The 24231-nt window shown below is 39.5% G+C and overlaps 1 protein-coding gene across 2 annotated transcripts in view; it reads left to right on the top strand.

Annotated features, from left to right (window-relative positions):
* Window positions 1-24231, top strand: part of ABLIM1 (actin binding LIM protein 1) — a 110181-nt gene that overhangs the window by 42245 nt on the left and 43705 nt on the right. For both annotated transcript variants that reach the window (XM_072869857.1, XM_072869856.1), the window contains exons 6-7: window positions 16521-16608; window positions 21260-21318. In XM_072869857.1, coding sequence (XP_072725958.1) covers window positions 16521-16608; window positions 21260-21318 — 147 coding nt within the window. The remainder of the gene's footprint in view (window positions 1-16520; window positions 16609-21259; window positions 21319-24231) is intronic.

Here is a 24231-nt window from a genome sequence, read left to right as displayed (position 1 = left end):
GCCTGAGTGGGTTTAACGTGCAGGGAGGATTATTTGCTTGTTTTGGTGGGTGTGTGCAGGAGAGTGCGTGAGTGCGAGCAGAGGAGGAGGGAGGCTCAGGGCTGGGTGCAGTTCCAGGCACTGCACTGTGAGCTGGTTTGGTGAGAGCACAAGCTGTCTGCACATCACTTCTGGTAGTGCTCCGAATTGAACGGAGGTGGAGGGAGTCTGCCCGCCGGGCTGAGGAGGGAATGGACTTAGTCTGAAGAATTATAAGACTGATAACAGAAGGTAAACCCCTTCCTGTGAAACTACATCTGAACTGGAAGGGGTCATGACTTTCTTTTGGCAGGGAGAGAGGGGTGCAACTTTGTGATGTGACTAAATAGCTTACCAGTGATACCAGCAGGGTATTTGTGCTTTTGTTCCTGTGCCCCAGAATGATTTTGTGTAAATCTGTGCTTTAGCTAAAGGTTCTGTGTAAATCTGTGCTTTAGCTAAAGAGAGTGCAGCTAACGTTTTTAAACTGCCAGGAAGAGAGGAGAATGGCACAGAGCTTGGGCTGTTTCTGATTGCAATTGATTGCTGACGTATGGAGGAACAATATGATTCTTTATCTCAAATAATTCTTAATACAGTTTGTTGGCTCTTTTGATCACTTCTGGAGATTTGTTGCATAGAAATGAGGTTGGAGTTTGTTTCCAGTTTCCCTGCATTTTTGCTGAGAAACGTGTTTTATCAGTTAATGTAGAACGCTGGTTTTTTTTTTCCTAATGTGGGGTTTGTTTGCATAAAAATGGGGAAATGAAAAGTTTAATAATAACTCAGGATATGGGTAAATGGTTGAGACAGGTTGTCTGTGTAGCTGAGTAGCAGCATAGATTTAAATTAATTTAGACTACTCTTGCCTGATGAAAAATACGCTACTGTAATTGCCTAGTACACCACACCATGCACAAGCCCAAAAATCTAGAATAAATATGCTTCCAGAAAAATAGCATAAATTGCTTCATGTAAAAATCTTTCTAACAGGATTTTGGTCATTTGCCCCCATCTGAAAAGATTGAATTTGGCAAGAGGGATATCTGTAGTTGGGAAAGACTTGACATATAAAGATGACAAAAGACTATCTAAAGTTGACAGAGCCCCAACAGAAGTTCAGTTGCTATGGCAGCATAATCACAAGGCATTAACTTCTCAGCAGTGGTTTGGAAACCATCCTTCAGTCAATTTGGACATCAATAGGAAGGGGTGGAATGTTAAGAGGGTGTAGAGATGGTGAATAAGAAGATAAGTTGTAACAAGTAATTTGAAAAAATAACCAATTAAAGCTTCCTTATTGCCACAAAGGGGTTTGTGAAATCTTGCAGGTGCTTATAAAAATATGGCTTAGCTGTATAAATCGTTTTCGTGAGTACGGTGTTGCTGATCAGGATCTGTATTTCCTAGCACAGCATCTTTAGCTTTTACCTTTTTGATTTAGTTAAATATTCTCTAGTGTGTTTCTTGCACTAAATATTACTGAAAAACTTTAGCAGGCTGATCAAAATACTTTAAAATGACATTTCAGTAGGGGCATTTATATTAGTATAAAGTTTCTTGCCACCAACAGCAGCCTTCGTGATATATAGCCATTGCATGTATTCCACTAACACGCAACAGGTACTTAAACAAGTAGCTTTTTCATGTCTTAGAGGTGCACATAACACATACCAGTTTTTAATAGAAGAGTAACTTACCTGGATGAATTTATTTTTCTTGTTACATAGCTGTATTAAGAATTCAATTGCATGGTTGTTGCTGCAGAACATGTCTTGTTCTCCTCTTGTACCAGTCTGCTTTAGGGAAAACATAATACTCTATTTTTGTTTTGTAGCTCCCATTGCTTCTTCTGTTCATCTTTTAAACCTTGTGCTAGTGCTACCTGCCACAATCACCCACAACAGAGATACAAAATTAGTAATGATCCCTGCACCAAGCCACTTACACTGAAAACAAAACTTCCCCCAGTGTTGCAGTCCCACTGTCAACTGGGATGTAGTGATAGGGGAATGTAAGGCACTCTGTAGCAATACAGCATTATTTCAACCAGTTACTTTTTGTTTCTTCCAGGCTGAGATCACAATGAAAAATGGATTAAGTGGTGAAATATTTTTTGCAGGATTGTGATCTTTCATTTTTAAGTCCTGCTTTAAGTCCTCATATTGGTAGAGAGTTTGCTACTGACTTCTAGAAGAGCAGGATAGGACTTAGACTTGTCCCCTGTAAAAAGTAATTGCTGGGAAGAATGCAGCAATAACATGTTTGAACCTTGAAGTGGAGAAGAGCCTGTTGGGGCAAGTCTATAGCTGTCACCTGTTTGTAACAGGCTCCATCCGGGTATTGTGCTTAATGTTCACTCTGTGAGGACTCAGTCCCCTCTCTCTTTTGTCTGCTTTGTCAGGGTGCTTTCCTGGGCAATAAAAAAAAAGGAAAGAAAAACAAAAACAAAACCAGAAGATATGTCTGGAATCTCTAGGGACTTTGAAGTCCACAGAATTAACACCTGTCTTTACTAAGCAGGTGCTTTACAGATGAAGAAATATGATACACATGAGTATTTTGTGGGTGATTAAATGTTTGAAATGACCACCTGGAGCACAAAGTGGATAGATTTTAATTATGTGCTCATGCTACGTTAGAAGATCATACAGGTCTAATAGTTCTTTGGATAGATATCTGGGATGTATGACATTTATTACAAGCTTTTTTCTTTGTAAGAGGGAAAAATAGCACACAGCAAGAGATGCACCTTTTCATCACCAGCAACACAGATACTCTGGCATTTAAACTATCTGTGAAACTAGCTTGGGATGTGGTTTGCAGAGGTCTCTGAAATGAGCATTGTAAATCATTTGAGTATGAGTTAAAATGTTAAGAAATTGACTTACACGTAGGGTTCAAAGAGAGAGATGTTATGTATACAGATGGATCTTCTGTTGCTTTGAATTCTGTAAAGCAGTTGCGTCTTGGCCGGCAAATGTTTTTTCTTAGCAATGAGGAAAATAAGAACTGAGGCAGAAAAAAACTTTAAGCTGACTTATCTCAGCAGCACCCTTGAACTACTGCTGTTCAGGCAACAATCGTGGAGACCCTGGACTCAGTTGAAAACTGAATGGCAACAGATGATGTTAGATGTCCCTTTCTGCTTTACGTCCATCATCTCTTTCCTGTTCATCACCATAGTAATATGTTGTATCATGGGTATTTTCTTGGAATAGTTTTCCCGTGGTAACTAGAAATCTTTATTTTATATGGAGCTGAAGAAAACAAGGGAGGAAGCAAAATCCCTGTGTCTTGGCTCTGACAAACATACTCTGATAGGATGTTCATGCCAGCTAGGATTCAAAAGTATGCTTGCATAGTTTTGCATCTGTAATTGGAAATAACATGTATCAGCAGTGAGAAAACTGACAAATAGAACAAAAAAATGGACCTCTGCCAAAAATAAAAGGCTTTGCTTTTAGCAGAGTACATGTTGGTGGTCTGACATTTATTCAAAGTTATTCTATTTGAAAAAGAGACAACTATTTCTCTGTACTAACTATCCATTGGTTACCTTGATGTCCTTTGATACTTCCATTTTAAATTTAGTGTAACATAAACACTTTGTCCAGAATTACAAAACAAGGATTCCTGAGAAATGTCTGGAAGTAGTGAAATCCAGGCTTATAATTATGTATTGGTGACTCTGGAGTTGAGAGCAATGTGGTTGGGAAGAAAAATATTTGAAGAAAATCTGTCCCTTCCCTAGGTTGTCATCTGTTGCTTGTTGTGACCTATTGATGGAAGAGATTTCCAAAGGTAGCAGGTAGCATTGCAGTTAATCAAGGATAAAACCCATTCTTTAGACTTTTTAAAGCATTATCGCATGAGAATAGTTGGAGTGACAGTGACTTTTTGCATCAGTTTGCTACAAGAGCAGGGTCTAGTCACTAAAAGAAAAAATATTCCCTGCTCAATTCACTCCTAAACACATTTTCCTATTAGAACAATCTGTGAGTCTACCAGGTACAAATTAGTATATAGAGAGTGCTTCGCATCTGCTTTGTTTCTTACAGGCTACCTTTGTTTTATATTCTCTGGTTATTTTCTGTGGATGTACTGTGTGTGACCTCATGCTTAGTCTCTTCCCCCCCTCCTTTGGCCTTCGCAACTTTTATTTCTCTGTTGTTCTTGGGACACTCCCTCTGAACTGAATGCAGACATCAGAATGGAGACCAGGCTTCGCTAAATCGCATGCCAAAGGTTGCACAGTTCCTGAAACAGCCTTCGGACAGAAAACTGGAAAGACAGTTTTGTGTTAGATGAACAAGAAAATCAGCTACAGTTATTTGGATCTAGTGGTGTGCTACATGGAGGTCCAGCAGGGCTGGCAGTCTGAGAATTTGAGTTCTCTGCTTGGCTCTGCTGCAAGCCTTAATTTTGATCCAAGGTGAGTTGCTTAATTTCCCAAGCTCTCACTTGCTTCATCGGTTAGAAAGTGGTTTGCACTTGCCCACTGAATAGGTTAACATGAGTTTTGCCTAGCGCTTAGCTGACCTGTTTTCTCAACCTTCCCTATGCTACAGGAGCCCAGTATCAGTGCTGGACCTTCTGGGTCAGTAGCAATTCCAGTGCTGATGCAGCATACCCAGCCCCAGAACTTCTCCTGGCATTGCACTTGAACTGTCTCTCTGAACCACGGGCCACATCAACAAAAGCTCCCTTCTAGCAGCAAAGCCCCTGCTATACCAGGGATTTTGCTGCTTAGCCAAGACAGCTCTCAGTGAACTGATTTAACTCTATGGGAGATTTTGCCAGTGTAACCTTAGACTCTGACTGTAATTAGTCTGCTGTTTTGGTCCAGACCTGTGCTCCCTAGGAGCAGCCTGATGCATGTGTAAAAGCTTCTCTGTATGTGAAGCCCATTGGAATGGATTTTAAGGTCAGAGGAACTGCTAAAATCATCTTGCTTGACCTTCTCTTTTCAAAATCATAGAGCTTTTCCCTAGAAACCAAATGAAAGCTTATCCTTTGGGAAATTATCCTGCCTTCTCATGCAGACTGCAGTGATTGTAAGGCCACAAATTTTCCCTCTTGCTGCTTAAATTACCTTTACTTTTTAGAAACTTCACCTTATTTTGAGGTTAAATTTGTCTAGCTTTAGCTTTTTGATGTTGTCATAGCTTTTTAAATGGGATTGAAAAGCTCATGCTCTTTCCTGGTATTATCTACTTTCTGTGCTTTTAATCACCTGTCTGTTGTGATCTAGTCACCTCTGAAGCCTCTCTCCAAATAGTGATTTGACTCTGAGTCCTTCAGGTTCACAGCTGAAGACTCACGTTGTTTTGATGGTTCTCCACTGAACTCTCTTCTGTAAACCCACATGCACACGCTCATCAGTGTTATAATGGTGATGTTGCAGTATCTGTAGTCAAAAGCAAAGCCTTTTTTCTGCTTTTCCTTTCTATTCTTTGTTATACATTAAATGATCAGAAGAGTCAGCCATTTCAGGTACTCTGAGAGTATTTTCTGGGAGATAGTAATGATGTTCTCAAACCCCTGCTCTCCGCTGCTGTTGCCCACAACGTGGCCCTCAATCTCACAGGGCCCTGCTTTCTTGCTTTGCAGGCATATTAAGTTAGAATATTAAAACATACTTGTTATGTTCAGATAGCTTAAAGAAGCATTGTCTTTGAGTCATCTGCAGATTTACCAGGAAAGGTTTTATATTCTTATCTTGGCCAGTAGTAGAGGTACCTCATGCTGTGGGTAGAAGGAAGTAACCTCTGAGGTGTCTGGCTTAGCAGAGCCTCCCCTGCTAACACATCCATCTGTCAGAGAACTGCCTAGCTATAGTTTTCGAAAGACTCTTGAGTACAAATTATTCAGGTCTCCTAATTTGTAAATGTTGACTCATGGCAAACACTATTCAAAAAAAACTTGCTCAATACACAGTATCAAAGAGGAAAAATATGTCTTTCAGCATTGTCAAATACAGACCAGAAAGATACACCTCCTGAATACTCCTGCCTTTTGTGTGTCATCTTCCATCATTTTTTATTTACAGCTCACAAGAGACCTTTGCCTGATCTGTGATTTTTTTATTATTATTATTATTTTTATTTTTTTGTTGTAATTCTTTAATACTCTTATTGTCTTTAAACATATTGTCCATAGTTATTTCTTTGTAACTTTAGGTTTCTTATCAGTTATGTTTATTTCTAACTTAATGACTTAGTCATTGCCTTTTGTTTTTTAGTTAATAGTATCTCAGTTCTTATGATTTTTCTGTGCCTCAGGCATATGGACCATGGTAACTTTTTTGTTTGTATTTTAGAATACAGAATTTGGGACATTCACTAGGATGTCTTAAAAATTCCTGGGTTTATCCTTTTATGGTTACTTTAAGATGTAGGAATATGTTCCTTTAAAATTTCACATGCATATATATATATATATATATATATATGTATGCACATATAACACTCCAAATCATGATTGGAATGGAAATAATTGCTAATTTTTGAAATTGCAAATAACCTTTTTATGCTAGGATGAGGTCTAGTATTTATTACCTGCTGTCAGGTGCAAGACTTTCTGATTTATGAAATAATTCTGTTGGGGGTTTTTTAAGATACAAAGGAGGTTTGTTACTGACTTTTCTAGCTGAATTTCAGCAGGTTGAAGTCAGCTATAGTTCTACTGACTGAGAAAGTTGTTTCTAATTAAAGAAACTAGTAATATCTCAGTCTTCCAAGATACTTCCCGATGTTTTGGAGATACCATCGCAGCACTGCAAATACAGCTTCAGTTAATGTGATCTGCTAATGCATATACATCAACCTCTGTTATTAGAAGTTCAGCCAGAGGGATAGGTCAAGGAAATAACAGTCACTTCGTGCAGAGAGTTAAAAGGAGAAATGTGTTTTTGTTTCACTCTTGTCCTCACTTATTCGTGATAACTCAGCAGTCCTGTTATCACCTAACGAAAGAAAACATGAAGATGACTTGGAAAGCAGGAGATTCCTGGTGTTACAGAAAATTGCATATCATATGCATCTGGTATATAATCTATTCACAAGACTCCATGCTGTCTCCTGACTTGCGCCATATAACTAGCACTCAGCAGCATACCAAGCTAAGGGATTTACGTTGCTTTCAGCAGACTAGAAGCTGTGGCTGGAATGGCTTTCTCGCCTTTCTGCAGAGGGACTGATCACTCAACTGTACAGCTCAGCAGACCTACATGACGGTCTTGGTAGTCAGCAGAGGTGTTTTACTGGCTGGTTGAGACAAAGTTATAGTTATGCCAGTATTATTAGGCTGTATGAAAAGGCCCTTGGCACTATGGTGAAGTTACTGTAAAGTAGCTTTGCTGGTTGATTCCGATTCCAAACTAATCCGGCAATATGAATGTGGCTGTAATCGGGTTCTTTAGGTGAAGTATCTTTTCATGTCAAAAATCCATGCTGGACAAAATGCATGCAAGATAAAGGAATATTTAGTTCTCTAATGCTTTGTGAAGCCTAAAGATTACAGAAGATGTAGAAAGTCCACACCTGTGCTTATGAACTGGACCTGTTCCACCGTTGTTAAGAAATAGAGGAGGGGTTTATATCAGGCCTTGCCAAATACTTGCTGTTGAGAAGTTCAAAATAAAAAAAAATAAATCTGTGCAATAAACATGGTTTAAAAGAAAATCAAATGGCAGATGCTGGATTTTGCCCTCATATGTACCTAATATAAAGGTAATGATGGCAGTGAATTCACAGATATGTATTGTAATTAGATTAGAATGAAACTATGTAGAAAATCCTGTCAATTCACTTACCTCTTCAATACAAAACAGAAGATGCACCTGAAGAAAACACTGCATACATTCAATGGTTAGCCTTCCTTTTTTGCAGAATATACACATTATCTGAATAAAATTTAGTACGTATATTTCCTCTGGATTGTCTCTGATTAACTACATGTTCAGTCATTGGGATGAGGTTTCTCTGTGCATAAATGTAACCTAGGATCCTAACAGAGATGTTGTTGAAATCCTGGCAATAGACAATAAAGCTGTGTCTGCTATTGCTTTGCTCCTCTGTACCGCACAGAGTATTGTAGCCAGCCACTTTGGACTACTGTGGCTACATTTCTTAGTTGAGTGGCATTACCTTCTTTATAGTACCAACCTCCTGCTGTTAACTGCATAGATAATATAAGTTCATAGCTTTGGTCCTATGTGTAGCAATAAGTGGATTTGCCCCATGAAGACAGAACGAATAGCTTCCATAAAGACCATAGTTGGTAGTTAAGCATTTCACCTGTATGTGCAACTTGCTCAACGTCGGATGTTGCAGGAAAGTGAAAACTCAAGGCAGAGCTGACAGTGCAGTCACAAGTGACTTGTGACTTGCTAAGGTCTTACTAAAGTAAGCCGAGTTGATATTCAGCTGCCATGAGGACTGTTTCTTCATGACAGCAGAGCAGTTGCACAACTGGGGATTTAGCCTGAATCATTACTCATATCTTTGCTATAAGGAAAAATTATATTCCAAGCAGCTAATAATTGCATTGCTATTAGCAGCAACTAATGAGTATAACAATATTGTATGCTGATGGAATTAACACTAATAAGTTACAAAGTTTATTATAGTCCATCTGTTAAGGAATATCCTAGCATGACATTGGTAGTCCCTGTTGGGATGCTGGGAAGTATTTTTGTATAAAAATCAGAAACCAGACATGAATTAACAGTGCAAGTGTTCATAGCAGCAGGACAGCTGCAGTTTTGGCTTACCCAAGGCAGCACAGCAAGTGATGGAAGGCTCTGAGGGTCTTCCATGTCTCTAGCATGCATGTTGTCATTCAGACTTACAGTCACAGCCTCACGCTCCATTTCCCACTGTCCCCCAGTGTGGTGTCTTGTGTCTTGCAGCCCCATCAGCCTGGGAACTGCCAGTGTGAGCTCTGCTTCCCGCTGCTCCATCCTGTCTCAGGTTGAACGGAGGCAGGCTGTGCTGAGAGCTGTTTCTATTGAGATGTTGTGACAGTAGTGTTAAAAACAGCTTTAGAAGGTCATAGTTTTAAAGATACATATCAAACAAGGATTTATCAGGCTAGAATTTTTTCAACGTTTAAATTGTATTACATTTTCCTTCCTTTGGTAGTAGCAGAGAAAATTATGGTAGCTTCTGAAGTTCTTTGGAAGCAAAGGAGCTGCACTTCTGTTTTTGTATATGAGCACAGATATTTGTAGTGGCTTGCTAAACAGATAAGAGCCTGGGAAAAATGAGTGGACTGTTTGGGTCAGGATGTTATTAGAGGCAAATTTTGGTCTTCATAGTATTTGTGCTGTTCCAGCCGCCTGTGAGATCACAGAAGCCTGCAGAGACGGACACAATAGAATTTGATGTTATACTGAACATCAAACAGGGTTGAAGGTTCTGTGACCTCTGCAAGTAATTAAAATAAAGCTTCACTGGAAAATGGTAGGCTACTGCCACAGTTCCTGTGCTACAATTCACGACATTCCTTAAGGGGTTTAAAAGATGAGTCCAAGTTACTCTCTGTGCTGCTCCTTAGTCCTTAAGAGAGTTAGGAAATCAGGTCATTCTCCTCAGAGTCATGATAGAACTAAATATTTGATTAGGTTTGTCCATCAAATGGGCCCATTATACCTGTTCATAAAAAATTAAAAAAAAAAAAAAGGAAAAAGGGCAGGGGCTTTTACTCTTAAATGTACTCTTAAAACTACATAGCAGTCTTCGTGGTATTTAAATAATATTAGAAAATTAAAGCTTTCTACATGTGTAATAGCTGTTTGTCAGGTGATTGCTAAGATATCTTTGAATGGAGAGTGAGTGAGTGCAGCTGTGCAAATGTAATGCAACAAATATGCACTTAATTGTGTCCTTTGGCCAGCAGAAAATGTCTGTTGGTAATTAGTTCTTCCTCTGCAGACCCACTGGCATGTGAGCTCTCCTAGCGGGATTCTTGTTATTGTTCTCTCTGGCTCTTGTTCACTGTTGTTCTGGAAGGAAGGACAGAACCGAAGGCATGAGTAATAGGAAATCTTAAGCTCTCACATTCACCAAAGAGGAAAATGTTTAATCAGACTAGAGCTCTACAAGCACTCAGAGAATAAAAGTTAGTCTTGTGGGAAGTGCGGACGGGGGGGATGGACTTGGAAAATAACAGTCCTTGGCTTTTGAAGTACCGTTACCATGGGGTTAAAGCTGTATGTGTGCTCAACGCAGGTACTTTTTATGCTGGGTTTCTGGGGCACGTTACATCAGCTTGCATGCAGCTGTATTTGTAGCTCCTGGGCTGGAATCGTTCTTGCAATACCCACCATTGCCTTCCCTGACACCTATGAGTACCAGTACAGTTTTGGCTTCAGGAGGGCCCCAAAGGTATCTTGATAAAGTGAAGGCAAATGAGTGTTGTGCACAGTGTGAAGAGCTGGAGTGTCAGCAGTGTGAGAAGGGGTTGTACAGGAGCTCAGTGCATTGCGTTTAACTGGTGCTGCACATAACTCCCTTCCTCCCAGCCTTTTAGTTTACCTTTTAAACTGCAGGAGGTCTCTTTAAGCTTGATGCACGCAGTGTGTAATGTGATGGTTGTGTTCTGGGATCTTTCCCATTCCAGAAAATTGTACAGGGTTATTACCCCTCCATTAGAGGTAGCCTTCAAAGCCCTCTGTAAACAGTACACAGTGGCTTTTAAAATGGCATTGCAGACTGGTTTAATCAGCTGAGGAGGATTTGTATGTTCCAGTTGAAGTTATTTAAGAGAATAGTATGCTGGAAGAAGGCTGAAAATTGTTAGCTGCTGAGTCTGAAAAGGTGATCTATTAAAAATTTGGTGTCTCATTATCAACTATTATTATAGGTCTTGGTATTGTTATAATACATAAGAGAGCTGGTACTTTTGCAAATGTTACTTGGGACATGTCCTCTGCATAATATACACATAAAGCTCCCCTATGTGCCCATCATCCATGAATCCTGACTACTGAGCCTCCAACTGTCATTCATAAGCCTTAGAGGAGAGGTGATTACGTGGTTTTATTCTCAGGACTGGTCATGAGGAATACATTTCTGTAATGGTTTTCCTTAGTGGTGTTTCTCCAAAGTATTTTATGAAGGACATTAAATGTTGTTTAACTTTCTTTGTAGATTGGGAAACTGAAGCTCCATGTTGCTAAAGACTTGATTCCAGTATAAGTCTTGAAATTACCAGAATAAAATAAAACCTTAATACTATGCAAAATGTTAAAACCTATTTTCTGTATATGAATATGCATCTAAGGTACATATTGTGTATAGTAGATAACTTTAGTAATATATAGGAAATAAAGCGAATGCATATATCGCTGGTCAACCACGAATCAGTGAGACTTGCAGAACCATGGAAAGCTACTCAGATTTAACATCCGTATATTTACATTTATAATGACACTTATAACACAGCTTTGGCCACTGTTCCTTCATTCTGCAGTTCTAAGGCTCTGGAAGTATTTGATAAATGACTATATACTACTATTTTTTTAAATCTAAATTTTTCTGTCTACTTTGTTCAAATGGGATTTAATCTGAGAACCTATTTTAGATTTGTCAGTGTGGGTAGAAGATAAATAGGAAAGTCAGAAGAGATAGTGTATTGTTATAAATTGATAACTGATGTTCTCTGCTTCTACTGCAGATGCAAGTGCCAGCTGATTTAACAAAGAATTTATAAGCAGTGACAGTAACACATAGGTTTAATATTTCATTTGACAAGAAACTTTGCTGTCAATTCATTCAATTCCATTTAAGAATTTGTATGCAAAGTAAGAGTAATGATGTTCAATATTATTTTGGTTGGTTTTAGCACTTCTAGCTAAGCAGAACCAAGGTACTTTCAGCAATGAATTCAGCTTACTCAAACTTAGTTTAGGGACAGTCCTCTAAGGTATGGGTCATAGTTTGCATTTGATGGTTTGTATTGTCCTAAAGGCCTCAACTAAAGCTGAAATAATTGAGAAGGGATCAGAAGCAATATGATAGATCAAAACCTAGTGGCTGCATAGCTGTATTTTGAACAAGAAAGTGATTTGTTGCTGATGGCAGGGTGCGAGATGCCACTTGAGAAGTCCTTGTGTAGCAAAGCTAACTGTAAGGGATTTCTGGACGTGAAGTGAACTTGAGAAGGCGTAAGGAGAGCTAGGCATAGTGGGAAGGAGGTGACTTGAACCCTCTTGCACCTCGGCTGAAGAATGTTCAGGGCAAATGTGCACTGAATGAATACTACTTGTTACAGCCAACAGGATTGAGATACAAGCCTTAACAGTCCACAGCACAGTAGCGTAAGGTTACAGGAAGCTGCACATTGGCCATACTGAATGAGGGTTTAGTAGCCTGAGAGCTGAGCAAGACCAGATCTCTAAAAAGTGTGCATATTTCATCCCCTTGTAGATCTAAAAGGTTTTCCTAATGCGTTCTAAATGACTGATTTTTAGCAACCAGTTTTCTCAGATGATTACAGCAAGATTAACCTTGAGTTAGTTGAGATGCAGATTGTTTTCCAGTGGATACCCACTTAAGAAAGGCTTCCACTCCTGAGTTGTAGAAACATTACTGAGGCGGAAAACTCATGAAACTGGTTTGGAAGCGTTCAGCAACAACTGCAGCTGCTGTGGTATGTAACTCCCCCAAAACCTCTCCAGTGCAGGATGTGTTAGCGCTTCCACTTAGCAAGCTTGTGTTATCTGGGGTGTGGTGTTCATTCATCATCATTCACACTAGATTAAAATTTGGCCAGTTGTTTCAGCTGTGGGGATAGATCCCATAAACTTGAAATTGGTCTCTTTGGCTGTTTTAAAGAGACACGTGTACATCATTTAAACTATATTCTCTTGACAGTAGCATGTCAGAAGTTTTTCCAGGAAAAAAAAATTTCAGAGAGGCCACAGGTCTACCATAATATTATGATGAATTCTGGATTTGTTTCTCCTATAAATAGCCTGGCTTTTAAAAACATGTAAACTGCTTATAGCAATTAACAGATGAGTACTTGAATCCAGGCACCCTTTTCTAAAGGATCCTCAAGAAAAGCTTTGTGATGAGGAGAAAAATAAATGGAATATTTATCGGATGATCACGGCAAGTGAAAAACTCCTTAATATTAGCTTTAGATGGACCGGATACAGACCCTTTTAGGATCAAGCTAGTAGAAGAACTGACCGAAGTTATTGTGAATTAACTGCAAAACAAGGAACAGGAAACTCAGAAGCCTGGGATAGGACTGCCAGAGTAGCTACGCAAAACCTGAAGGATTGGTAACATTTGCTTATGACAATGAAATGCAGCATTTGATTAAAACATAGGTGCAATGTGGCTTTCTTGTTCCTAAAAAAAACCCCCAAAACCAAAAACAAAACACAAAAAAACCCCCAAAACCAAACCAAAACAAAAAATCCCCAACCAACCAACCAACCAAAAACCTCAAAAAAACCCAAAACAAAACCACCACACCTCAAAGGCCAGACTGGAAGAACAGAAACTGAAACTGTATGCATTATTTTCTTTGTCCACATGCCATGGTCCTCTCACAATATAGATATCTCTGCTGGATCCTAACTACCCTTCTTAAAACAACATCGCCTTAGTTGAGCGTCAGGATGCTTGGTAGGGAATTACTTCTTTATAAAACCTACTTAATCTGATAATACTTATGTACAAAAGTTTCAGTCCTTTGTGTCTGGGAATTTGGTAAGCATCTCACAGGACACAATACCACCTCAGATGGGATATCTCAGAGGTTAATTAATAATAATATAACAGGCCCTGTACTCTTTCCAGTTCAGACTATGTAGCTACTTAGCTACCCTATGAATACCTTTTGAGAAGCTATGAATTTTATTTCAGAAAAATGCACGTGCCTACTAAAAATTTGAGCTCTGTTAAGCAGCGGCACAGTTATGCCGCGGAGATATTCTTTAGTTGGATGAGACAGGCAGAGCCCAGAAAAGATTCCTGTTTTATTATTTCAGATCTATTTTTCAATTATCATTTTCCTATTTGGAGAAGATCCTTTCCGGCAGTGATTCAGCCTTCTTAGGAATTTTTTATATCTCATTAACTGGGAGCAGTTCCCAGGACATCAGATTTGCCAGCATCTTTAAATCAAATACGTCTGAAATCACTTGTGCCAAGCAGCTCTGTGGGCCCCACTCTACTGCAGAACTTTAGGAACGCTCAAAAGTTGGCATTATTTTTTTACCGAACACAAATAAAATTGCTGTTCCTCTGTATGTACGGTATTGTTTGTGTGAGGCAGAAAGTGCAGAAAAGGATGTCGGTTTCTTCTGAGTGCTGAGCTGTCTGAATCCGAGATCTGCCTTTGAACCCGGTTCAATATTCGCAGCCCTAAGCTGCATATATATACAAGTAGCTGTTCTTTACACATCTGCATTCAAGATCAGAATAGCTGTGGTTTGATGCCAGCGTTACATTTCAGATACATTAAGAGTTTCTTCATTTTCTTTTTCTTAAATTCCAGTCTTGAATGGAACTGATGGGACAGCTCAGGGGTTAAATAATTGCTAGAGAGAGTCAGAGACAAAGAGGACAGCCAATAATGAAAATGATAGAAAGTGAATGAGCATTAACTGTGTTTTTCCTTCTCAGTTCAATATTGGGTTTGTGGCTGCAAGTCAAGCATCAGTTCTGTGTTTCCTCTCTCATTAGCTTTTCTTCCTTGAACAGGCATATCTTGTAGTGACCTTTCATTCTCCCTTTTACCAGAGCCCCTTTTTTTGCCTGATAGGTCTAAACCTGCTGTGCAAAAAATACTAAATCCCATTAGTCTCCCTGTTTGGTGGATACTGCCCTCTAAGGAGTGGGAATCAACAGCAAAGGCAGTATCTGAGTAAGAGAAGTGCAGGTTTTTTGCAACTGAAGAGGAGTGTATGGCTAAACTAACAGCACACTGAGTCCTCTTCTCTGGCCTAGTATTGCTGAAGTTCCTGGACGGGAATTGTTCTTAGCGATAATGAAAGATAAATAGTTATGTCCACAAACACTACTTTCTCTATGTGTTCCCTTTCCCAGCCTTCCCTATAATCAAACCCAGGTACTACACTACTAAGGCAAGAACAAAAGAGAACATTAAAATTAAATGGTGCAACTTTACCTGTAGAAGGGCTGGGTGGTAGATCTGGTTGTCTGGTAGTTGTCAGGTACTTTAATCCATATACTTCATCATCTCATATAAATACTTCTAAATACTAAGCCTGTATAATCAATGTCAAATGTGAACCAATAATATGTTATACTTCTCAATAGACATAAGGAAAGGTTGAACTTAGTAATGTTACAGTCTCAAGTATAATGAAGTAGGAAATGGATTTGATGACATTTTACAAGTCATCTACAGAGTAAACAGACATTTTGTGCATATAACATCTCAGTGCATAGGGAATATTTTGTGAAAAAGGATTTAAGGTTAACTTGTTTGGAAAGCCAGATACAATTTTAAAGACTTAGAATTCATTACTTCATCACTATTAAGAGTCGTTTTCTAGGATTAATTATTTTTTTATTAAAAAAGCTTGATGTGGGCATTGCATGCTTAGTTTCTGATGCAAGGAAGTTAATACATTGGTTGCTTTGGTCTCCTAAGGAGAAGAAGTCACATTAATATCTGTGCCTTGGTTTTTCCTGTCTTTATAGGCCTAAAATCTGATCAGCTTTGTTTATTATGGGTATCAATGTATTTAAGAGAATGAATGGCTCAGTGGATTTGGATTTGGGTAACAGGATCTAGAGTATTTAGCATCTTTACATCAGTAGTTCGAATTCAGCTCATGCTGTCTGTGCTAGTGTCGCTTCTGAAGTCAGGCATCTGTGAATTAAGTTAATGGTTGCAGAAGTGGCTCTAGAAAGCTCTCTCTAGTAACGCCCATATCAGCACTGTTGGGAAGAAGGCCAAGGAATGAAATGGCAGGTTGAAAACTGTCATACGTTGTCTGAATTTATCCATAAAAATGGAGCGATTGAGAAAATACATGCTGTTTGACAAAATGAGGAGGCAGCAGGTTTACACAAATATCTAACTGCAGCGGGACATTCATTGCCTTGGACTGTTAGATAGATGGAGATTTTAAAAGGTGTTGGGCAAATCATGGAGAATAGATAGATTGTGACGTAGCCTCTAGCCAGGAAGTCTTTAAACTACTGATTACTTGAATGAGAAGGTGTGAAGAGGAAAGGCTGTTCTGCATTGTCTTGTTTTGTACAGCCTTTTACCCCAAGTAGTCGCTGCTGGCCTCTGTTGAGATCAGGATACTGGACTAGGTAGACCTCTGAACTGAAGCAATATGGCAGATGTTACATTCTCATAGCTATTGTCACATCATGAAGGCAATGTTGTATCTTAACAGGTGAACTTGAAAAATGGCAGTGGTCTGTCAGCAAATAATGACTGCTCACAAAGCAGTGCAATGCATTGATCCCTCATTTCCCTTTTTAATTTTTGTTCAGGCAGGTGACAAGCATTATCATCCAAGCTGTGCACGATGCAGCAGGTGCAACCAAATGTTCACGGAAGGAGAAGAAATGTATCTGCAAGGTAAGGATGTCTCCATTACAAAACAAGAAAATGAGACTTTGTAATTTTTCTATCACAGACCTCAGAAGTTTATAAACCATCTCCTTGTAATATGGGCAAGGAGGACTGTAGCCATCCTATCTTCATTACAGTGTTCTCATACTTTTTCACTTGAAACCCTTTCACCCTAGTAGGTGGTCGTAATGGTGGCTTTGCAGTGACTCTGCAGCCTAGCCGAGGCAGACTGTGTTTTCAAAAGCTGTGTAGCAAAAATGAAATTTATTAGGCTGCCTCTGAATTTGGCATCTCGTGGATAGCTTAGCACACAGGCTGGTATATAAGATACCAGCAAAGTTAGAGGGTGTCCCCTGAATTCTGCTGATCAGTTTCTCTGCTCTTCTGGACCACACTCCAGACTGTACAAGGCAATGGAAAAACTTCCAAAGACTGCAGTGAGCTTGTTTTGAATCACGTAGATCTCATTCCCATGCTCATTGACAGATTGTCTCCTCCAGTTCTTAATCATATTTGCTTGCCTTGCCTATTACCCTTTTATCTGGTCACATCTCTCTTTTTATTCCCATTTACTTTATTTTTATGTCTTTCTTCAGTCACTTCTTTCTTGTATGTTCATTTTCATCTCCTCTGTCTTATTAACAGTTTCACACTCCCAGGTATTGCCAAGCACTTTTTTTTTTCCGTGATCTTTTCACATAAAAAAGAACGTGCTCTTTTCTTTGATTGAAAAGTATCCTTGATCTGAATTCCACCTACTCTCCCAGAAGGTAGCACGTTAACTATTAAGCTACAGTTATTTTTATTACTTGCTGTAGTATTAATTAATGTTGGTAGAAAAACCTATAATACACATTTATGCAAGCCAGAAATAAAAGTGAAAAAGGCAGATATATATTGGGATTTTGTATATTGTGCTTATGTTAGAAAACTTGCTTGATATACCTGAAAGGACTGTAAAAGAATAGGAAAAAAATTATGAAAGGGTGGTCGCAGCCATCTCTTGAAATCCTGAGGAGAGATTCCTTCTGGAGGAATTCCAAAATAAGATAATACTGTTAAGGAATTCCTTTGAAGCTAACTAGTGTTATTTTGTAGTTGGTCCTCCCTACCAGTGTGTGTGTCTCATCTCTCACTGACCTTATACCTTAGTTGTCTTATTCCAGCTGTGCACAGAACTGGATATCGAGTTGTGTAGCAGCTCTGCATTGCAAGAGCAAGGAGAGGCTGAAAGAGGGCTGGGTAGGAAGTGCTGCTTTCTGATGGCAAATTGGAAAGACTAATTTGAAAGCAGCAGTTACAGCATCTGACAACTGGTAATCTTCTTAGGTTCCTCACATCATAGTATGATAAAATACAGGCAGAGTTCAAGGTGAGCATCCTTTGCTGTTATTAATAACAGCTGTTTGCAACTGATGCCTTTTGCACCATCCTAGCAGAGAGTTGGAGTTCATGTTGATTGGGCAGGCTGTGGTGTAAATTCTGCAGATCCAAATAAGACAGAAAGCATTGCTTCTACTTAAACACAGCTAGATTTTGTCCTGGCTAAGTTCAGGTGATATGAAAGAGGAGAGGAGAGACACCTGCCATCATTCTCTTCTTGGCTGTATCTCCCTTTCTGTGGTTGTGAATTAATGTTCTTCATGCTCGCTCTGTCTCAGAGGAGGAGCAGCCCAAGTTGCATTGCTTTATTGTTCACAAGCTGTTTTCTGACTAAATAATGTTATTGCTGAGTGTGCTCCAGATTGTCCTGCCAAAGCTTTCCTTGCTGAAATCAGCATGCTTGTAAGTGTAAGTGTAAAAGCCTTTCCTGTCCAAAGCTCTCAGCTGAAATGTATATCCTGACTCCATCCAAATTGTTTACCCTAGTGTGCAGAATAACAGCATTCCAAGCATTTCTCTGAAATAAAAATACAACACCACAACACTAAAGCTAGAACCAAAATCACATTATTGATAAAATATATGAATAGGCAGCTTCCATCTCACTTCTAATTGTCCTCTCCACAGGACATGAAAGCACTGTGTTGGTATTGCTTTGTATAATAGAGGAGCCAAGCAGGTTTGTGATAGTTACTTGTATTAGAAATGTGTGGGAAACTTGCAAAAGGAGAATATAGATAAACAGCTGTCTGTCTGGGAGCTTTCTATGTTAAGGATGGTTTGAATAATGCTAGCAGAAGCACTTTGTCTTTACCCTGCTCCAACACAGGAAAATGAAAAGGAAGCAGCATCAGAAACTTTCTCTTTCCCATTGGCTTCTTAGTAATATATTACTATATGGACTGCCCCAGAAGGCTGTTGCTGAGCTAGGATGTTGCTCAGCATTTAGAGGGATGTTTCACTTGATTCTCACACAGGCTTTCAGCCATTTTCAATGTGTAAATAATAGCCTGAGTTACCAATTTTTAGAGAGCTGTATGTTGAAACAATGGTACGTGCAAAGTAAAAAGCTGGATAACTGAACATGTTGGTTGGTGTTTGCCAAGTGAGCAAACAAACATATGTTAAGAATGGGAATAAACACAATTTGCTGAACAGTTTCTGGTAGGAAAAAGAGTGGCGATGCAGCTTGAGAATTTGCACTGTTCCAAGCATTTCAAAAGAGACTGACATGTTTGGATGAATAAAATTGACAAGTTGTGGGTCACTCAGAGTTCAAGATCATGAAAAATATTTACATTTAACTTAAGCCTGCTCTATCTGATTTGGGTTTTTAAATTTCACATATTTCAAACCTCTTATTTTGTGAAAAAAGCCCCTCACAACCCTTAGCTAAGTTTCACCGTGAAAATGACATCCAGACTCCCTTGCATTTCTTGTTCACTTTCAGAAGCTCCAGCATTCTCCTGGGGTGTCCCTAAAATTGTGCTAGTTTGTGCTAAATACTGCCTGAAAATGCAGTGAGGGCTTTTTCTTTGATGGGGATGGTTTAATAGAAAAGAAACTGAGGTACAGAGGAACGGAGATCATTTTTCTCAGGGTCACCCAGGAAGCTCACAGCTGAATTTGAGAACTGAACTTAAACCTTCTGAGTCTTAGTTCATCAGCCTTATAACATGAACTTCCTTCCTCCTGAGTGCTTGGATCTGTCTGACCTCCTAAGCAAATGTACAGGGCATGCTTCTCTCCTGATCTCGCAGGCTCTGTGGGGTCCTGGCTCTGAGGCTGCTGTTTGTTTACAGAGAAGGCTGTTGGTACACTTCTCCCTGTTGTCTGATCATTTCCCCCTGCCAAATGCACAGTTTCTTCTTCCTCGGCTTAGACGCAAAGCCAAACATCTCAGACCCCTGATCCAGAGTCACAGCGTTCTCTCCAGTCTCCTGATGATGATTATACTGTGTGCTGCTGGGAAGTGAAATCATTCCTGCTGGTCTTTACTTCTGTACCGAGCCATGTAAGGGCTCGTTAGAACAAAATTTCCAGGGGCCCTGACCCATACCTCTCCTGGGCTCTGAGGGTGGGGTTTCCTCTGACTGCACTTGAGCTAATAGTCACCAGCAGGAGACCTGGACTTCGCTCTCTTTGGTTTCTTTGTGGACAGAGTGAAGAGGTGACGTTCCCCCCCCCGCAGACAGGCAAGGCTCTGTATTGGCTTTGTGGTGACTGGAATGAAGTTTGAATTTGACTGCAGCTGCAGTCACCGTAAACAATCAGCATTAGCTTCTGCTCCATTTCAACTTGGCTAATACCTGCCAGCAGCTTCCCAGCAGTGACCACAGTTTACACTGTTCCAAAGGAGAACTGAAACGGAATGGAAGTGCTCCTTGCCCCTGATACTGCTCAGCCCTTGGGGACAGCCAGATATTTCCATTTTTACAGCATAAGAGAGAATCCCATGTTTTGGGACACGAACAGCAGAGACCTTGCCTTTTTTAGTAGGATGTGTAGTGGAATATGTCATGTGGTAATGCCCACGCAACACATGCCAGTGACCTTGCAGAGCAAGGGGTAGAAATGATATGTGTGCCAATGGCAAGTATTGTACACTGTGATCTACAGAGAGGCTCTTTCACATGCTGCTTTGTACCACCTGCGTCATACTGGCCTCTCTAGCTTAGTGCAGTGGCTGAGATACAGCCCTGACTTTGCTGCATTGTGAATTTTTTAATTTTGCTTTTCCTGTTGCATTTTGCATAATTGCAGAGGAGAGGTGATCTGATTAATACTTTACAGTAACTGAATATGACACCTATTGCTCAAGGAAGTCATAGGATTTTCCCAGTATTAATAGACTTATAATAGAACTTCCTTTTTACATGTGGTGCAGTACATAAGGGGAGAACAGATCAGGTAACTATGGCCCAGTTCTTTTGCTCTTATTCTCCATCCTGCCCAAAGGAACCTTGGTCTTTCAGTTCCTCCAGCTGGTGCTTGCTGACTTCCCGCTTGAGGCTGTTTGAGTTTTAATTAAGAATGTGTGCGAAGTGCTTTGACAACCTCAGGAAGAGGCTGCTGTAGATGGGCCAAGGATTTGAGTAATTTTTTTTTGTTTCACTTGTATTTCCCATGAGCTAGAATTGAATGTGAATTACTTGCATAGTTCATACAGATTCACTATCTGATGCAATGAAGGGCTTCTCTTTAATAACTGACTTGTCATGACCAGAAGTCATCTGCTTTACTCTGAATAAAGAAGTTTTTTTACCTCCCTCAGGTTCCACTGTCTGGCATCCCGACTGTAAGCAATCCACTAAGACTGAGGATAAGCTACGGGTAAGCTGAACTTGTGGCAATGACACATCAGATATTTTGCCCACACAATAACTGAATGCTGTTTTTAAAAGAGTGACTTCTCCCATGTTTTTTTCACATAGCTGTCACCACTCTGGCAGAATAAACAGTAGAGGCGCTTCAGAGGTATTGCTCTGATTTTTAGGCTTACTGTCTTCGCATACCTATCTGAGTGCACTGCCTTAAAGATAGTATCATTTACTGACATACAGACACGGCAAAGTCACTGAAACACTTCATTTCATGTCTCAGTTATTGTGAGAGAGACTCTTAAGGAGGAAATGTGAACAGGGCAAATGCTACGATATATTTTACTATTTTTGCACTTCTGTATAATTGCTCTATAGTTATCCCCTGTTCTGCATGGTTATTTACAGCATTTAGACAATATAGACTCTTCTTCCTTTGCCATCCAAATAAACCCGAGCCTAAAGCAATCCTAATTTGAATGCCAAGAAGAGCTGCAGTTACCTTTGGAGTCACCTCAGCACATCCAGACAAACTTTCTGGATCAAATCCTTGATGGCAATAATGCTGCACTGGTAAATGCTGAAGCCTGGCTTTTTGCTTGCACCAGGCAATTCTAAGCCCATATTCACTAATTCGTCTTCTGGACAATTTACTCTTTTTGATGTCTCAGTTGGTCCTTTGATAATTTTTTTTATATGAATATTAGAGGCTGTATATGAATAAAATGTCTTTCAGGCAAGGAAACTAAGAGGTACTGGCATGGAGATACATAGGATATCCTGTGGGTTGTGTTCTATGTGTGGCTCACTCACAGGAAGCCACGTCCTTTAGAATTTGTTCAGGTGCACTGGTCTGTAAAACATCCCCCACAGAGAATTTACTGTCATCATAGGTAATGTGCAAATAAGTTCTTGTTGAGCAGAGTTCATGTTAGTGTGGGCTGTACTGATAATACAGAAGTATACTTGACCCTAGATGGGCATGGGATCTAGTATGGCCAAACATCACTGTAGGTAACATTCAGCATTTGCACATTGTTCTGTCCTGACTTTCCATCAGAAAATGGAAAATTATGCCACACTGGATTTTCTTCCTCATTTAACAATTTGAATGTAAGACAGTGTTTTGGCCCTGCTTAAGTGTCAGAATGCTTGTGCTGTATAGTCAATGGTTGGACCCAAGAGTCTTATCAAAGGACTCCTGACTACACTGTGACCCTTACGAACCTTCTCCAGCTGACCTTATAAATCAGTTGGTTTATTTCCATTCTCCATGGAAATGGCCAAAGTCCTCTTCAAATATTTTCCTTTTTTCGATCACACATTCAAGCATGTCAGTCTTCTTCCCCCTCAGCTAATTTTAATTGAAGTGAGTGAAGTAAATGAATTCATCCACCTGCAAGACTGCCTGAGTGAGTTCTTGCAGGAAAATGAAGTGAAGCGAAAGAATGTATATGGCACAGCTATCCAAGAAGGTCGCCTTATTCCTGGATGAGACCTTCTATGCAGAGGTTTAATATGTCTTTAAAAGGCATTGACAAATGCACTGTACTGAAACTAGCTTGAGAGATGGAGAATTTTTAGCTTCAACTGTACATCACAGATAGTCTCTATCTGCTCCGGTGCAAAGTCAGACACCTTATTTTAAAATTGGTTTGAGTTCACTTCGATGACTTTGACACCTTTCATTCTCCTGACTCAAATGAAGGCAGTAGCAAACAGGTAGGTACACAAACAAATGAAACTGGGGGAACTATGTGCTATTTGAACACGTCACCACTAAATTATGAACTGTACTTTGATTGACTTTCAGTTTCTTATGACATACGTTTAGATCTGATGTGAGAATCAGAATCTGGATTGTGAGTTGACAAATATATGATATAGCTACTTTCAGGGTCAGGCCTAGATTTTCTGGTGGTTCTGCAAAAAGCCAGCAACATGGCCTATTTGCTCTGCTGGGTTTCCGTTCCCTATAGAGCAAAACAAAACAAAAAGCCCTTTTATCACTGAAGTAACTTCAGAAGTTTTCAGCAAGTTCTGTTTTCTCTCAGTAACTGAATTGTGATATAAACTCATCAACATTCTCACTGGTCAAGATCTGAGAGGGAGTTCATAAAAACAATGGTTTCTTTAGATCTTCCCCCCACTGCATATTTGTGGAGGATTACAAGGCCAAAACAAGCAGAAAATAAAGCAACCATATGTATGTTACAAAAATATACATTGCTTAGTGGGTTTTTTTAAACTGTCTGGCTGTTTGTGATTCTGCAGGGATCAGTAAGTAACATAGATATTATAACACACAGATTATGATCTAGCAAGTAGATATTAGTAACTTGATTGAAAAAAAGAGCTTAACCACTGAGCTGGGAAAACTGCTTTCCTTTTCACTCTTTTTTCCCTTTTGTGTTTCATGACAGCATTCCTCATCTGAGTTCTTTTATCCAAAGAGTCTGGTTCTGCGCAGGCCACGCTCTGCAGAGGTTTGCTGTTGTGTTTTCATAGTGTTGATAATGGTCTTCTTTACTGAGAAGATACTTCATTACTGTCATTCGCTACGCTTGCTACTACTTCTGCCACACAGCTTTCCTGCTATCACTTGCCACCCTGGGCACTGACGCTGTATTTTGCATTATGTGGTGCAGTGTTGTTTGTTAATTCTCACATTTTTTATTTTGTTTAATGAAATGCTTAAAATTAATCTTTTTTAGATTCAGATGAGCTTTTTGGGACTTGTAGTATTGTTCCTCCAGTGTTATAGAAAGTTTTTCTTCTAAAACAAAAAATTAGAGTGCAAATATGAAGCGAATGAAAATGGTGAAAAGCATCTGACTTTAAAGCAATGGTTAAAAAGAAGTAGTTTTTCATGAACAATGGCTCATGCTTTTTAAAAAATGCCATTGGTTAGATCAGTTCCTTTTTT

Source organism: Ciconia boyciana, chromosome 8, assembly GCF_034638445.1.
Source record: "Ciconia boyciana chromosome 8, ASM3463844v1, whole genome shotgun sequence".
Lineage (NCBI taxonomy): Eukaryota > Metazoa > Chordata > Aves > Ciconiiformes > Ciconiidae > Ciconia > Ciconia boyciana.
The sequence above is the reverse complement of the archived record's forward strand: the minus strand, read 5'-3'. Positions and strand labels throughout refer to the sequence as shown.